At 41.0% G+C, this 17,945-nt stretch overlaps 2 protein-coding genes across 2 annotated transcripts; both read left to right on the top strand.

Moving 5' to 3' along the window:
* The first annotated feature begins 1,251 nt into the window (after positions 1 to 1,251).
* Positions 1,252 to 1,851, top strand: LOC137281135 (uncharacterized). Its single transcript, XM_067812264.1, has one exon. The coding sequence runs from the start codon at positions 1,252 to 1,254 to the stop codon at positions 1,849 to 1,851; it is 600 nt and encodes a 199-aa protein (XP_067668365.1).
* Positions 1,852 to 3,904: 2,053 nt separating this feature from the next.
* On the top strand, positions 3,905 to 17,101 carry LOC137281136 (uncharacterized). Its single transcript, XM_067812265.1, has 6 exons — positions 3,905 to 4,109; positions 12,205 to 12,386; positions 14,058 to 14,303; positions 15,341 to 15,468; positions 15,781 to 15,850; positions 16,925 to 17,101. The coding sequence occupies exons 1-6, from the start codon at positions 4,001 to 4,003 to the stop codon at positions 17,099 to 17,101; spliced, it is 912 nt and encodes a 303-aa protein (XP_067668366.1). The 5' UTR covers positions 3,905 to 4,000.
* The last annotated feature ends 844 nt before the right edge of the window (positions 17,102 to 17,945 follow it).

Consider the following 17,945-nt stretch of genomic DNA (forward strand, 5'->3'; position numbering starts at 1 on the left):
AGGGTAATAAATTTGTTGAGTGAATATATACATAAATCATTGTTACAATAAATGAGAAAAAGATAAGTTGTTTATACAGTTAATGGGGTTGATGTACGCAAACTGATGGGAAGCCAAAAGTTAACAAGGACTATGGTATAGGAGATTAGAAGCCAACAGAGTGTTGTTATAGTAAAGTAGATAGAAGTACAGAATTAGTTCAGCTACTAGAGGCACTCAACACCATGAAGATTGAACCAGCGATCAACAGAGATGAGAGCTACCAAATTCCACAACTAGAACATTGTGGCAGGGTAGAATACCTCAGACATCAAATTGCTGACATACTGGGTAAAAAGAAACCAACCAATGCTAAACACGGTAATCAAAACAATGCTAAAGACAACATAAACAAGGCAGAAAGGGAGATCCTGAAGCAGCTCAGAGCTGACCGTAAAATCACTCTCGCCCCAGCCAACAAAGGAAGAGCTGCTGTCATATTTGACACTTCAGACCTCCTTACCAACAACATCCTGAGTGACACCAACACCTACCAGCAGCTGAAGAAATACCCTAACGCCCGACTACAGAGACAACACCGTGCCCTACTTAAGCAACTCCTAGACAACAACGAGATAGGCCCCACCCTCCACAAGAAGCTCTTCACCCAGCACCCCCAGCCGCCCTATGCCCGAGCAACTACCAAAGACCACAAAGATCCCATCAAGGCTCACCTCCTCTTCTGCTCCACTACAACACCGCCCAGCACCTGTCCCGCCTATTTGCCCTACTAGGAAAGTACAACCAAATCTTTCATCGCAGACTCCAGCGAATTCTGCAAGAAAATCAGCACCCTCCAGGAACCCGGCCAACTACTCAGCTGTGACGTCGTGGATATATTTACCAACGTTCCCCATGAAGAAGCCCTCACCATAATCAAGTCCAGAGTACACGATGCCCACCCCACCCTTGACACCCACCTTTCTCCAGACAGTATCATCGACCTCATCAAAGCCTGCATCAGCTCTACATATTTCACCTGGCAAGACAAGATCTACCAACAAACCCATGGCCTCCCCATGGGTTCACCCCTATCACCACTCATCACTGAAATTCACATGACCCACCTTAAAGAGACAGCCTTCCTGACATCCCCCATCCAACCAACTTGCTGGTAAAGTTAACGACACCTTTGTCATCCTTCCCCCATCTGACGACCCCAACATCCTTCTCCAACATCTCAATTCCCAAAACCCCCGGATGCAGTTCACCATGGAAACAGAGACAGACAACAAACTCCCCTTCCTAGATGTACTGGTGCAGAGAGAAAACAACACCATCACCACAAGCGTATACCGCAAGCCAATCCACACCGGCCAACACATCCATTTCTCCTCCTACCATCCCATCCAAGTCAAGAGAGGCGTTATCGCAACCCTGACCCGTCGTGTCAAAAACATCTCCTCTACACCTGAACTACTCGAGATCGAGCTGAACCATCTCAGACATGCCTTCACAACCTATAACGAATGCCCGCCCTCCTTTGTCAACCAGACCATCAAGAGCACCCTCCATCCAACCACCAAGAGCCCCAGACAACAATCAGCTCCCTTCACCATCAGCATCCCGTACATTGGATCAACTAGCCACCACATCCACAGACTCCTGATACAACAGACCAACATCGACGTCACCTTCCAAAGAGGAAACAGCACCCAAAACCTCTTGCAAGCAACAGGCAGACCCACAGCATCCCAGAAGCCAGAACCAGCAGGTGTAGTGTACAACATTGAATGTGTCTGCGGTGACACCTTTGTTGGTGAGACCTCCAGACCCCTCATCAACAGACTCAAGGAACACCAGACCAGTTAGAAAACAGGACTCCAAATCAGCCATTACCGACCACATCAGAGACCACCCAAACCACTCCATCAACTGGAACAACATCAAAATCTTAGAAAAGAACCAATCAGACTACAAAATCCGCAAGCTTCTAGAGGCACTCCACATCATGAAGATTGAACATCAACAGAGATGAGGGCTATCAAATTCCACTCGCATATCATCACTTGTTCAAATAATTCTGTACTTCTATCTACTTTGTTATAACAACACTCTACTGGCTTCCAATCCCCTATACCATACTCCTTATTAACTTCTGGCTTCCCATCAGCTGGTGAACTCATCGTCTTCTCATTTATTGTAATATCATTTATTATATGTTGTCATTAGCAGACAGGGAGGCAGACATATAAGTGTCAATAAACAAGAGTTTTCTCTGTGACAGAGTCTCCTTGTCACATCCAACATGCTTTTTAGGTAACGACTGGATTATTTATTTGTTTGTGTACACAACCAAGATTAGACTACTGCTCACGACTTCATACTCCTGGCATGCATACTGTTTGAAGCTCCGCGAACCTATTCACTGCGCTATGAGCGCAGCGCAGCATAGCTGTTGAAACCGCTTTTTCTCCCAGCGCAGGGGGAAAATTAGTGAAACGCTTGTACTTCAATTTCGCTGGCTTTCTTCGTAGCGTTTCTCTCTCTCAAATTTAGAGGTTGAATTGGCATTTTTGCTGATTTGTAAGTGCATACCGAAAGAAATCAGAATCTGCAATTTTGTGTTTTACGTTGTATGTGACCTTTAACGGAGTGCTGTCTTATATTGCGGAGAGCGGCTTTAAACAACAAGTAAAGTTCTTACGCGCTATTAGAAATATTCCTGCAATATCGCGGCGGGTGACATCAGAAATGGGCTTCGCATATTGTACCCATGTGGGGAATCGAACCCTTGTCCTCGTCGCAAAGAGCGAACGGTGTAACCACTAAGTTACCAAACCACCCCCAAAAGTTCTTAGAAAATTTAGATTTGATCAGCAAAGTGAAATGCTTGCATCCGTGTTGGTATTAAATTACACAATATGTGAACTACAGGCTTTCAACGGAGAATACATTCCGTAAACAACAGCCTTTGTCTGGGCCCTTTGTCATCAGACGGACCATGGAGATCAGTGTTCAAATATTATTGTGTACAAGTCCTTGATAAACGCAGTATCAATAGATAAATGTAAATATAACAGGGTGAGTGAGTGAGTTAATATCTAGAGTGACATCGGCAGTATTTCAGCCATATCGCGACTAGAGACATTTTACATATATACTGATACGCAATAAAAACGAAACACTTTTTGTTAAGGTTTTAAATAGAAGACATAAACATGAACGCTTACTTTCATTAGATTTTCATTTTTGAGGAACTTGCATTTCTTCTGCTGTTCAGTATATAATAACTGCGTAACATGAAAATATATTTTCTTATTTAACAGTGCAATATATAAAAGGGCGATAGATCACAAGCAGTTAAAAGTAGATGATCAAACTTGGGACCATGGTGAGTTAATGTACCTTTGCTTCCTGCATGGGCTTCTGCTCTCTATCAACTAGTGATTTTCAACAATTTACCAAGAATTAAGATAACAACAAAAAATATACGATTAAAACAGTGTCAGTGATAGACATACATGGAATAACGCTGTCTTTCGTTTACGTATAACATATGTAAACACTACTTTTCTGCTTAATAGTATATACAGCTTCGTAGGGTTTGTTTAACGTTATTTCACACCAGCTCATTAAGAGAGAAAACAGTGAATGAACTTATGCAGCGTCCCATACCCACTAAACGTTTCCTCGCCTCAAATTAGAACACTGTTTAGTAGATTTCTGTACTGATTAACAATCGAACACAGTGAAGCAAACAATAATACAAATAAAAAATACCAAAAACCAATAAGTATCGATCAAAGTCGCATTGAAAATTCGGATGTTTTTTTTTTACGCGAGAACATAAATCATACATTTGTTCAATTAGCACTTGTTAGGAAAGTAGTATACTGAGCTGGCGTCAGAGCTCCAAGCAACCGTAAACTTCCGGTTGTCATTCATCACGGCGGTGGGGCTTTTGTAGTAGTAGACACTTGTGTTTGTTAAGGTGCCTCCCGCTTGTGAACGGTACAAGATGTCGACCAAAATTATTAGACAAACTCGGGACCCGTTCGAATCACTCGAACGGATGCTAAACCGTACAACTTTAAGCACTCAACGAGTTGCACATGGCCAAATAATAGGTAAGTCTGACGGGATCACCACTGTGATTTCTACTACGAGGTTCCATGGATGTTTTATCAGCGGATCTGTTCAAGTGACGGTTCAAACACTTTTGTACTTCGTCGATGACCCCGTAAGAGCTTGGAGTCATTTATCAGCTTTCGTGCTAGTGTGCCTTTATGTAGCTGCACGTAAGTTCGTAACCTACACCTCATTTTCTTCACTTCTGGGACGCCGATTGTAAATACTTAAGTGTAGTTTTGTCCTTTTCAAAATACCCCTCTTTAGTTAGCATTTACATGTGAGAAGTATCATGATTTTATCATAAATATATAATCCCCGGGTTGTGATTCTAAAGAGAGTTACTTAGAGTGTTGGAAAAATAAGACGATTGTGCCAGACGAATAATTTTCAGGTTTATTAATTACTGAAGTAAATCCCAAATTACATAGAGATGTAGAGTGTATGTAAGCACGAAGTCGATTATATTTCATTACATGCATTCTTGGCCTGCCTTTAGAATACAGCACCACAAACTTTAAAAACGCACCATAATACTCTTTTACGTAATTATAGGTGATTAGGAGTAGGTTATGGTTATAACTGGGTTTAGGGTTTGGGATTGGGTTTAGTGTTAAGTTACCCTAGGTTAACCTAACCCTAACGTCCTCACGAGAAGTTGTGGTGCTGTATTCTAAAGTTGCTCTTTTACATCTTTACATAAAATATTAATTAATCATACATAATCCCAACACACAGCTGTCATGTGAGGAACATTCCGTGCTTCAATACTATTTTTGCAACACATGTAGTAAATACAATTCTATTATCATTAGCGACCCAGCAACTTGTACTGTGTGGAAATTGCTTCAGAGAGATCACTCTACACCACTTCACTATGGTAATAATACTGAATTAGAATTTGGAGACCGGCTAGACCTTCTACATTTTCGACGCATTTCTGAAGCAAACGTAATTCAAAATTCCAATAAATGAATTTAAAATGTCATAAATTATGTTTATGAATATAACACACCGCTTTGTAGACATAACCTCCTAAATGATCATTATCTCACTGATAACCAGACGAATACATGAATAATTTCGTTATGTTCCATCACTGTATGCTTTCCTGCGAATTTTGGAGTCGTTATGTAAATACATCACTGTCTCCGACTTGTTGTATTATAACACACTTTTAAATCATGTAAGATTATTGTCTGATGCAAATGCAGCATAATGATGAAACCCGTGCCCACATTCAAATTTTGGGCTTATGAATTATTATGTGGGCTAGTAAGTCTGAGGCATAGCTAGTCCGACTGGCTAGCAAAATTTGTAAGCTATTTCGCAGTGTTTACACGAACAATATTGGTCTTCCTGTTTCGGAATGGATTGTTTACATGGTCTCCCGGTAATTAGTGGTGTTGTTCACATCGACGTGGTTCTTCTGATAAGAAGTTACGTAAAGTTGACAGTTTTAGAACTAATAAAACAGTCTATTCAATCGAGTACTTTGGTTTCGAACAAGTCCCCGTATCCACGCTTGTCGCACTAAATGACATAATCGGATGGACATCTTCAACGAGTTAGTTTCGTAAACCCATGCCGTCGAGGACAAACCGTGCACGATATCACTACCAAACAAAGTGTCTCAGTTAATCCTGTTACGTATATGATATATATAACTTTATAAAATCTCAATTTTGAACGCATTAACAATCTGAATACATGACACGTTTTATGGATAACAACCTGTTTTTATTCCTTAGACGATGTTTCTGAGATAATTCTTGATACATCCCAACCTACTAGACGTTTGTGACACGTTTCCGTATTTTTGGAGTATTTGGATTATCAGCTTTGAGCATAGCTAAAATACACCATTCCGTTGAAAGTCTACATGAGACCCTTATGTAACACTCGGCATATCTGTTCAGTATGAAAGGACACTCGTTTCTACATTTTTTACGCTCTTTTACAAGGAAATATATTGTTATGTGTATGTGACCTTACTGTTATACACGCAGAATAATCACTGTAGAAAATATAGAGAATTGTATTATTTATTTTGTACGGACAGGTAGTTACACAGTCGCCTATTGACCCCTACTGTTTACGGCTTAATGGCACAAAGAGATATTGACGGTAGGAATATTTAAGTCTGTGTTACGGTGTGAGTCACAATAGTTGTATTACAAAGAAAGCACTGTGGCTTATATACCATGAACAATGTCCGAGAGAAACAGGCAGGCATTTGCCCACTTTCCTCGGCGATCGTACATTTACAACTGTCCTAGGACTTTGATTGTGTATGAGACTTACGACCAATTTAGCACAAAGATCGTTTTGTTGAACAGGGCCCAGGTGTCAACTTTCCAATTCTGGCATGTATAAGTAATACAGGGACACAACATAAAGCCGTTGATTGATTGCGGTGGGGACAAGTGAATACCTTCACAAGAACAGGATCAACAAGCCTACTTGAAAGCTTTCAGAGATAACTTTCACGTTGTAAGCAAGGCACAAGCACCTGTTAAGAGCCATCATAGTGAACCTGTCATGTTAGCTCTGACAGGCTGGACATTACGTCTACATAACTATGTTCGGTATATTTCATACACATCTGTATTCGTGACTGCTGCGGATCTTTTTAGCTGAATACTTCCGATGTATGTAAACGTTTGTGTAATTTTCTGAAAAACAGAGCTTCACACGGAAAGATACCCATTATCCCAGGATATTAAGCACAAAAGGCCAGTTTAGCGATCGCGATCCGCAAAGCATTCGTAACATTACGACCTGTCGTAACTCTCGAGTTTATCATAGGCGTATGGACGACATAATGCTACCAACAAGTAGTGGATACGGTCTTTATTTTTGGTGTCATCGTGCAAATTAGAATGGGAGGTTCCCCGTCACGTGATCAGCACGTGATGGCACCCCTCATAATGATAACGCATAAAGCTTTCGTCCACCCCTTCTAAAGTACCCTTATAATTAACCTGCAGCCTTTCGTATAATGATGAGTGTGTGTGTTGCTAATGGGTAAAATGCTTTGTTGTACTTGAAAGCGATATGATAACAATAATTGTTTGTGTGGTGTTCCAGCTGAACTGAAGATTACTTACGCTCAGATCGCGTTCTACGGCATTAGAGGTAGTGTTGGGAATCGGGAACTACGTCCTCTATCGATTATCGGAGGACTTGTGGTGAACGACTATCGATTATAATCGAAATATATACGTTTAAAGTAATTACCATTTTTACAAATATTTTCCAGGGTTTTTATCTAATTCATTTTTTTTTAAACTAATAATGTCATGCAATGAAAAGCGTGCATGCAAGAAAGTCACTCCAGTTGTAGTTAAACAATAAAAGTGGTTAAAAGTTTTCAATGTAAATGACTTTATGCTGTTGAGCGCATGTTTGTTTGTGAAGGTTCATCAAATATAATGGTTATTTTACTCCAACATGTGTGTTATACTGAAACAACAAAATTCGGATTCATTGAATATATGTTTTCTTACGATCGATTATTATCATTAATCCTTTTTTCGATCGATTTTCGATTATACATGTATTCGATCATCGGAACACCACTAGTTAGAGGCACGTGTTTGTATCATTATGTACCACTTTTAATATGTTACATATAGGTATGAAACACAAAGTGGTCATATATACATATCGCTTGGTTGCAAGAAAAAAATGTACATGTACTTAATCACTTAAGTGAACAATGTAACTCAAGCGTTGGTTATCTTTTGCGGGGACGTTGCGTAAAATGAGACATTATTGTTTTACAAAATATTGCTGATTTCCTAATTGTTCCTAGTTTGTCAGAGTGAAAAAGCTGGTTCATTTTGTGCATGTTTTGGAGTTGGCGAGTCAACTGCGAATCACATGATTTCATGAATATCAACTTCTTGGTTATTGCATAGACTGACGTTTCTACATGGTAAGGTTGTTGTTATCCATGTCACGTGCTTCGTTGTATGATAACAGAAGAACCAATTTCTTGCCAATTCTGTTTTAATTTCACAAAGTTCAGAGTGAACTGTGGATTGTTTTAGTCTGTTATATCGTCTACATATAAATATCCATAGCGTTATCTGACAACGATCAAAGTCCTTCCCTGTTTGTTAACAGATTCAATCCCGACACACACACCGTAATCTAATCCATGTTTGTCATAACAAGGGACAAATCGATATAGACCTGAGCCTATTATTGATATATCTGTCAGCGTGTCTCCCTTAAATCGGTAACAATGGGTAGAGACTAACGATGTGGCCTGGCATATTGGCGGTCGTATGTGTAGTGATTCAAGATAATGATTTACGAGCTGCAGGTCAGGCTTATATATCAGTACAGGTGTATATGTTATACCATGCTTACCTGGATACCAAAGACGTCGATAGAATCCCCATTGTTATCTGATGAAGTAAATTATTGTACACGGTGTAAACACGAGTCAATTATCAGGCAACCAGTAATTCGTCTACAAATATGTCTTAATCTGGCCTTAACAAGCAACTGCGGATTAGAGTTGGTACGATGCGCAGGTTATTTTAAAGATTTACGAGCTGCAGGTCGGACATCTCTTGGGTATCTATAACAACTTCTAAATGCCGCTGAAAACATTATTTAAAATCGTTTGGCGTTTGCTTGAATTTGTTATCATTACATCATTTGCCACAAGAATTTCAGCAAAGCTATTTTATGGCACACATACTAGGACAATTACAGAAATGGTCCACCCCTCCTCTTCTCAAAAAGCTGAATCCTTCTGACATGATAAAATCAGTGACAATGCTTTATCCCATTCACTTACTATTTTTTAGCGATTGTCACGGTGATGCTTCAGTGAGGGAACTGAATAAACTCTTATTTGTCGATTATAAGTGCCTCACACGGGATATCCCATGTCGGTCAGCTACATGGCCATATAAGTTATATTCTGTAATATATAATTTTAAAAACCGTTGAGGCGGCTGCGGGGTTTGTGGTGGAATATTAGTTACATGAACCTGTGGAACAAGCTGCAGCAGCACGGGTGATAACGACGAAATGAAACTGCTTTACACGAAGTTGTGCAGACCATTGTGACGTCATTAGTTACAGTGACCTTACAATCAAATTAACGTGACCACTCTCTGTGTCACCGAGAACCAGTGTCAACCCTTTCACCAAAACGAACGCGCATTTTGACAAGAAAAACATGTTCTTCTTTCATTAATATTTTATGTGGGGGCAGCATATTTATTTTTTGTGTTTCGCATCGTTCGACTGGCTCTCCTAATTTTATTATCACTCCACCCCTAAAACGTTTTTTTTTTCAATTCCAACACCGCCAGCTCGAGCTTTAAACGCCTGTTTATTCAACTAACATGTTTTAATCAGTCGCTGCAACAAGTCTCAAGAATGCGAGAAATTGTAATAAGGATTACAGTGAATGAGAATCAAGAACATTAGACGGATAAGTTTGTTTTCATGAATTTGAAAAAAAACCCAAATCTCAACCGGCCGACCCATGTTCAGAATTTGGTGGCTACGTGGAACACATTTAAAAAAACGATGCCCTTACTGCCATTTATAGTATGTGAATTAATAACATGTTCTTTGATTTGCTTTTGCTCACGAATTTGCTTGACCTCTGTTTTCTTTTCAGGATATGATGTAATAATTTCTATCTCTGAAGCTATTTTCAGTTTTCCTTACCCACTTGTGTTGCTGACACCCTTTACTCTTGGATCACTTTTACTTGTCTCCTCTTGACCCTCCTGTCCGAGCTGTGAGCATGTTTTAACAACAGGAGACTAAAATCTACAGGTGTCACTTTCCTGGTTACAGCAAAATGCACCGCAAAAGCATAAATTAGGAATATACATGAATCTAATGAATGGCATATTGACAAGAAAATTAATATTGTTTTCTGGATCGGCGCATGAACAGTTATAATTTTAAAGGTCAAATATGTTGTTATGGTCGTCATGGGGATTACGGGCCTAAATCTTCATAAACACTGGCTCGGCTGGCCAGTGAACTTTTATGGAGTCGTTTTGTAAATATACTGGACAAAAAGTAGGGATCATGGAGTTTTCCCCTCGAAAACGTGGTGAAAATCATATTAGGTTGCATGCTTGTTCACGATTTGCCCCTGCGTGAGAGACTCGGAACAGCTCTTGGTGCATTTCACTGATCCCAAAGAGTAGACGTGTGGCGCTGTCCAACATCTGTGCACCACTGCGGAGACTGACAATTGATGAAACATCATGCCCCCAAACAAGACCACCATTAAGATGCCATCTGAAGACCCAAGAGCTCAACCAGGTTGTTGGAATGCTGAATGCAGGTCAAACACAATATGATGTTCCTGCAGCATTCAGTGTGTCCTACAGTGTCATCTCCAGACCGTGAACACAGTTTCAAGGAACTGGTACAGTCAATGAGAGGACAAGGAGTGGAATACCACGGTCCACATGACAACTCCCGGACCGCTGGAGTACTACTGGACAGACAGTTTAATGCTGCAACAGGGTGGCACATAACGCCCCAGACAGACTGTACCAAGTCAACCCGAGTGCTTACAGGCCAGTCGTGAGGCCAACACATCTTCCACGACGCCGACAAGTACGCCTGGTATTTGCACGTCATCACGTGAAATGGGATCGGCGTGTTTAGGAGTCAGTACTTTTCACAGATGAGAATCTATCTGGACTTTCATGACGGCAAGAGATGGGGCGAGGGTCCAGACAGGATTACTGTCTTAATCTGGTCGTTGAACACGATCACTTTGGCGGTGGATCTGTCGTGATTTGAAGTGGGATTTTTCTTGCGAGCCGTTCTGAGATGGTAGTCATACCACATGGACCCCTTAAATGCTTCCCGCAATCGCGATGAGATGCTTCATCCTGATGTGAGGTAATTTGCAGGGGCCGTATGGTCAGAATTTGATAATACTTCATACTGTGTCCGAGTAGTGAAGGGCTACCTTGGAAGGGAGACGATTCAGCATCTGAAGAAGCCAGCTCTGTCTCCTGATCATAATCCCATTGAACATGTGTTGGCTTTCAGAGCATGCGAATCAACCATGACCTTGGGAGGGGATGCGCTCAGACATGAGTAGGACAATCTCCTACAACAGAACATCGTAAGCCTCACCACGAGCATGCAACGGAGATGTCAAGCCGTTATTAAAGCCCACGGTGGCCATAGTCATTGTTAATGTGACTTTTGTTTACTATGCGTTCTGGTATGTTTCAATCCTTCTTTCAAACAGCTGTTCACTGGGCTCAATCTGCTTAATAATGTGTTATGCCATGTTCATGCACCACAACTGGATTTGTCTTTAGAGGTTGATGAAATTTGGTGTCATTGTTCTTATCTCCGAATCCTTTCACTGTGTGCCAAAGTACAAATTTCGCATGGTTGAAAAACTTCATGATCCCTATTTTTTGTCCAGCATATATCACTCTTCTCAGCGCGTTAGGTTATACCGCGTTTTTAAATCATGTAAAATTAGTGTCTGATGCAAATACAGCATAATGATGAAACCCGTGCCCACATTCAAATTTCGAGCTTATTAATTATCTTGTGGGCTAGTAAGTCTCAGGCATAGCTAGTCCGACTGGCTAGCACAATTTGTAAACTATTTGTAAACTATTTTCTCACAACATTGGTCTTCCTGTCTCTGAATGGATTGTTTACATGGTCTCCCGGTAATTAGTGGTATTTTTCATATCGACACTAAATGGCCATTCATTCTGACAGACCTTATACTTTCAAGAAGTTACATAATGTTGACAGTATTAGAACAAACAAAGCATCTAATTCCATCGAGTACTTTGGTTTCGAATAAATCCTTAGCATCCATGCTTAAGCTTGCCGTACTAAATGACTTGATCGAATGGACAGCCTAAACAACTTAGCTACGTAAATCCATGCCGTGGAGGGCAAACTGTGCGCGATATCAATCCTAAAAACTGTCTCTATCAATCCCGTTACTATTCTTAACACTTCTCACTACCTACTAACCAGCATGCACCAGAGTGTGGATATTGCAGATTCACTATTAAAAAACAAAAAATTCAAACCAAACCGCCATTTCAGAGCTGGGTGGGCGCATGCTCACAGTTCAGACAGACGATTCAAAGGAAGAGCGGGAAAAGGCCATCCAGGACGCCGTGGATGCGGCAGAAGCACGTGCAACACGAGAACTGCGTGCAGCGCTCAAGCGTATGAAGGAGCAGAAGGACGCAGAGCGAAGACGGGCGTTACAAACTCAGAAAGAGGTCAGCATTGTGAATCTTCCTCCAGGAACCTTGAGCGGGTGGTCTGATTGAACATATTAAATATGTTTGTGAGTTGTCTTTACGCAAAGTCCAGCAATGATATAGATAGGGTCAGCACAAATGGGCTTCACATATAGGCTACCACTAAGCCAAAGTAGCGGATATTAGATTTACAAGGTCTTTAAAATACAAATGATGAAGCCAAGGAGGAAAAAAGTTGATGAAGACAAATTAAGGAAAAATGTGACAATTTATTCCATTCCTTTGGAAATGTTTCATCTGTATGGGTATGTATTACTTTTTTCGCGTATGCATTAGCTAGTGGTATGCTTGCAAAATGGAACATCCCCTACTCTTTTGTAATGGTATGTAGAGACTTGGGTAGCTCAGCGCCTAGAAAATATTCTGCATCACGTACATGGGAACAGGCCGCTGAGCAGTGCCATACTGTCATTAAAAGTTGTGGTCTTAGCTCATATTCAGTGACCCATTCATGCGGCATTGTTACCAAAAGTAACAGATAGAGGGACTTTAGGATGATGAACGTGTGTGGAGCTCATTAAGTAAATACATATGAAGGACTACCTATGTGTTGTAAGTTGTAAGATCACAGTCGTGTGACTGATATGTCATTTCACTCACAGGAAAACTGTTTAACCAACCTGCCATGTGGACACAAAAGTTTCCCATATTAAGTCCGAAACTTTGAAAAATACTTTAGAATTTGGTTTCTATGAAGACTAACGTCTGATATCAACTTGCGAGTCAGTAACCTTACAAAGCAGATGGTTTACTCTTGGCTGCAAAAAACCCAAAACAACATATATTTTTGCCTGTCACTCGATGGAATAAGTCTGTCATAGGACGGGACAACACAGGTGCCCTCTAATGTAACCCCAAACGTAACCTGATACCAGCATTCTGTTTAGTGACAGTTTCTCCGTATTATATGTATGCAAACCCTCCGCAGGTAGTATAGCCACGGCCGTGATGTAGTTGGTTCCAACGTGAATACATGCTCCTCTGTTTACTTTCAGCGTAGTTTAAGGTACGCTTGGCGGTGCACAGCGCTTTCCTGTGCTGCGTTGCGCCCCTTAGGTCGTCAGGATCCTGTGCATGTGATTTGTGGGTTTGAATCCTGGTTTGTTCCGAGTATGTTAGGTTTATCAGCTCCAAACCGTGCTCGTGGGTTACTCAATAATGGTAAACGTCTAATATCTGCATTACTTCGGGCTTTCATTCCACATTAAGCAGACTCGCACTGATATAGCAGGAATGCTATTCAAATTGATGTATAAAACCTTACTCACTCAGAATATACAGTGAATGGAAAATAATGACTTCATTGTCGACCCATCAAGATCCAGGTTAGAAATGTTCTTCAGCAACCCGTTCTTGTCGTAATAGGCGACTAAGAATAGGTTGGTCAGGTTCGCTGACACATATCATCGTATCCCAGTTGCAGACATCGATGCTCAAGATGTTGATCAGTGGATTGTCTGGTCCTTACTCAATTATTTATAGACCACCGCCATTCAGCTGAAATATTGCTGAATGTGGCGTTAAACAAGAAACAAGCACATCTACTTCAATGTAGAGGAGGATGTGCAGTTCATTGCTTTAATGACACGTCTGATATTAGGGGAACCGTATTTCATGTGTTCGTTTCAGTACTTCGAGCGTTTGGCACAGAGAGTATCGGAGCAGAGAGACAGAGCGGAGGAAGAACGAATAAAAGAACTTACGAAGAAATTACAGAAGGAGAAGGAGGAAGCTCTCAAACAGCAGTGGGAGGAATGTGAAAGGCTGAAGGAAATAGCCATTGCTGACGCATGCGCAGCGCTTCGCAAGGCCATGAGAAATGAGTTTGCACTGGAAAAAGAGAGGGCTGTAGCACTGGCTCTGAAGGCAGCAAGGGTAAATCTGGAAGCAGTGTAGTTTCCTATACATATTTACGTATAGTAATTCATGAAATCGTGCGGACCTTTTCTTAATGTTACTTAATGTTTCCATGGCACGCCCTTAGAGTTAAGGTCGCTTTCAAATTATTGTACTTAGCTATATGGCAGCGGTCAATACATAATCGATTCTGTAGGAAATAATCTGGAACATCGATCTTAGGAATTTGTATCACTCAGGTTCGCAAGTCTGACCAACCGTCAGTCGTCTCATAAAGTCCTCGGTTACTCAGGATCTAGTTACAGAACATGGACTTTGTGTCGACTAAGACGCGTGATACCAGGTCGGAATTGATCTTCAGTAACCCTTGCTTGTCGTAAGAATCGACTAACGGGATCAGGTGGTCAGGCTCATTGATTTGGTTGATACATGTCATCGCATGCAAATTGCGTAAATCGATGCTCATGCTGTTGATCATTGGATTGTCTGGTCCAGACTTGAATATTTACAGACCGCCACCATATAGCTGGAATATTGCTGGATATGATGACATGTGTCAACCAAGCCGGCGAGCATCGGCTACTGAAGACAAATTCTAACCCTGATCTTCATGGGTGTGACGGAGATGTGTGACGACGGTCACTTTGCATATTATCATGCATTAGCAATATTGGTAATACCCTATACTACCAATCGGAGCATCCTGGTAGCCTGATGGTTAAAGCGCCCGCTTTTCTGCCAGAAAACCCGGTTCGATTCCCCGCATGGGAACGAAGTGTGAAGCCCATGTCCGGTGTTCCCCGCCATGATATTGCTTGAATATTGTTAAAAGCGGCGTAAAACCATAATCACACACTCACTCACTCATACTAGCAACCACTGATATGTCAGGTTCTGTTCTTGCAGACTGCTATATTATAGATGCAATATTGCAGACAATACTCAGGGCAACATATAGTGTAATGGATCTGTACTAAGCGTTAGCTTCCATCGGCTCCAAGATTTCAAACTCCACTCATGGTTCCCAGTATCTAATGCATCAATCTGTATTTCAGGAACAGTTTAGAAAAAGGGAAGAGGAAGTAATTGTTCTTACAACCAGACAGTGCGAGGAGCTCGCAAGACAGGAAGCAGAGAGAGTTGCGCGGCTCCACCAACAGGAAGTGAACCGACTTAATCAAAAGTAAATTCCCATGTTTTTCTACATGATTGTGTGGATTTTGCACAAACCAGATACCGTATAATGATGATGTTCCTACATGATCTAACTTTTATGAACATGTTCCAATGGGTTTATTATAGTATGTTAAAAATATATCAAACTGTTCTACAAAATAGAGATTCCTGTCTCAACAGTCACATTTTTCCCATTAATGTAATATATGACTGAACTGTAACTAATTTACAACATACTATTCTCTAACATACAATGAAACAAAAAACGATTCTCGCTGAATAGCTGCAAACCTGTGACTAGACCTTCGTTATGTTTCAGGTACGACATCCTAGAAACGAACTATCAGAGGGAACAAGCACACAGACAGCGGGTCGAAAATGACTTCCTGGTATTTATTAACTGTTGATACAGTGGAAGCTGTCAAAATGGGCATCTGTCCAATCCGGAAAGTTGTCCAATCAGTTGTTTGTACATTTACCATCGGGTCTATAATCGGACAGATTGCCTAAACCGGATTATTTCTTCAGTCCTAATGAGTGCTGGTTAGACAGCTTCCACGGTATTTAGGAACAGTTTTTGTAACTCGAAGAGATTTCAGTCCGAATTATGTTAGAAACACACCTATTAGTCAACATTTGGCAGTAAAGTGTTTCCTGGGTATTGCCAAACTGTGACCCTTAGAATCTTTCACTTACCTATTTTTTTCAAAATAATCAGGAACCATAACATAGATTAATGCTTAGTTACTTTTGGACCAGACAATCCAGTGATCAACAGCATGAGCATTGATCTGCGCAACTGGAAACCAATGACATGTGTCAACCAAATCAGCGAGCCTGACCACACAATCCCGTTAGTCGCCTATTACGACAAGAATAGTCACCTTTTATGGCAAGCATGAGTTGCTAAAGGCCTATTCTACCCCGGGACCTTCACGTCAGCGTACATCTCCACGCATCTAGTATTTTCTCAAGGCGCTGGTGCTTTTTCCCTCTATCAGTGGACGTTAATCTCAACGGCACATCGTAGTATCAATTTCAGCTCCCCGGGATCATACAACCCTTGCAACCACTGGGCGCATGAAGTTATTGCGATTTTGTCATCCTTACGAGGATGAACAATCATTTTGCTAGACATATTCATGGTCTGAGAGGCATTCACCTCAAAAGTTTCATCACACTCAGTTAATCATTCGTAACTGCCCATGGGCAAAACAGAATACGGTCACATTCCCCTTGTAGATATGTTTCAGTTTTGAAAGTTGTTGATCCTGTTGCTCAAAGTTTATGTTTCGAAATGCGTTTTGCTACACGCGATTTGATTGGTTTGCCACGATTCTTGACAGTGATGGCATACGAGAGGGGTACGAGTCTTCTTGTAGGTCGCGGAAAGAGTAGGTACGAATGTCAGTTAAGCAGAGGTTCTTTGAAAAAAGAGCATAAAATATTTTTTAATTTCCCAGGCATTGCAAGACGACTACAAACGGTTCATGGACTACACTGACGGCAAGTTCCACTCCGACTACCTCATGAGCCTGAGATACCAGGGAATGTTGAAGGCACAGAAGAGAATCAGCGAGGTCACATACGAAGATCTAAGTCCCAGACCGGAAACTAGGAATTCTTTCGTCTTCCATTGAGCAACGAGACAAGAAATCGCCACATTATATTCGAATTAAGGGTGCAATGTTACAGATACATATGTTGTGTTGATATTACGGTTCAGGGTGTACCAACATGATGATCTGATCGGATACATCATTTGGGGATGTCACGTGACCGGATATTAGATGACGTGTAACAGCAGACGATCAAAATCGCCCCATTACTCTAGTTCACATTTTAGGCGTTTGTTGACAAATGGTCAAAACCGTCCTCTCACGGTTTTTGCTGCTGGGCGGTATTTTAACTGCGCACCATATTCTTCTGAAAATGGGTCATTTAGGTGTTTGTCGTTTGACTATAGACAGCATATCTGGCAGAACATGGCAGCTATGCTATGAACGTGTAGTGATACATGTGTCGTTTGTTTACTTACAGTCCCAAGTCAGCTTTGAGGCCAGTACCGAAATTGCGTAAAGTGAAAAAAAACCCAAACGTTGTAGCATTAAGACAAAGTCAGACGCGATTTGTTACAGAGTTGCGTCCCTTAGTGGTGTCATAATTCTCTGATAATAATCTTAAGTGCTATACGTCACTTCCGGTCCGTCTCCCTCATAATGTTGACACAGTATCATTATGTGGAAATCAGCGTAAGCACAACTCGCACCTACACACAAAGGATATTAGTTTGAGCTCTGTTAGGTGTGATTGTCATGCATGTGTGAGTGAGTGAATTTTGAGGTCGCATTCGTATTTTCCAGACTGTCATTTCATTCCATTCAAGAGATCAAATGTAAATTTGATTAATATTTGCGTATTGGATATTATGCAAGATTTCTTAGTGCTATGCATAGATGAAACACGTTAGTAGGCTGTGTAGTA

This window comes from Haliotis asinina, chromosome 4, assembly GCF_037392515.1.
Source record: "Haliotis asinina isolate JCU_RB_2024 chromosome 4, JCU_Hal_asi_v2, whole genome shotgun sequence".
NCBI lineage: Eukaryota > Metazoa > Mollusca > Gastropoda > Lepetellida > Haliotidae > Haliotis > Haliotis asinina.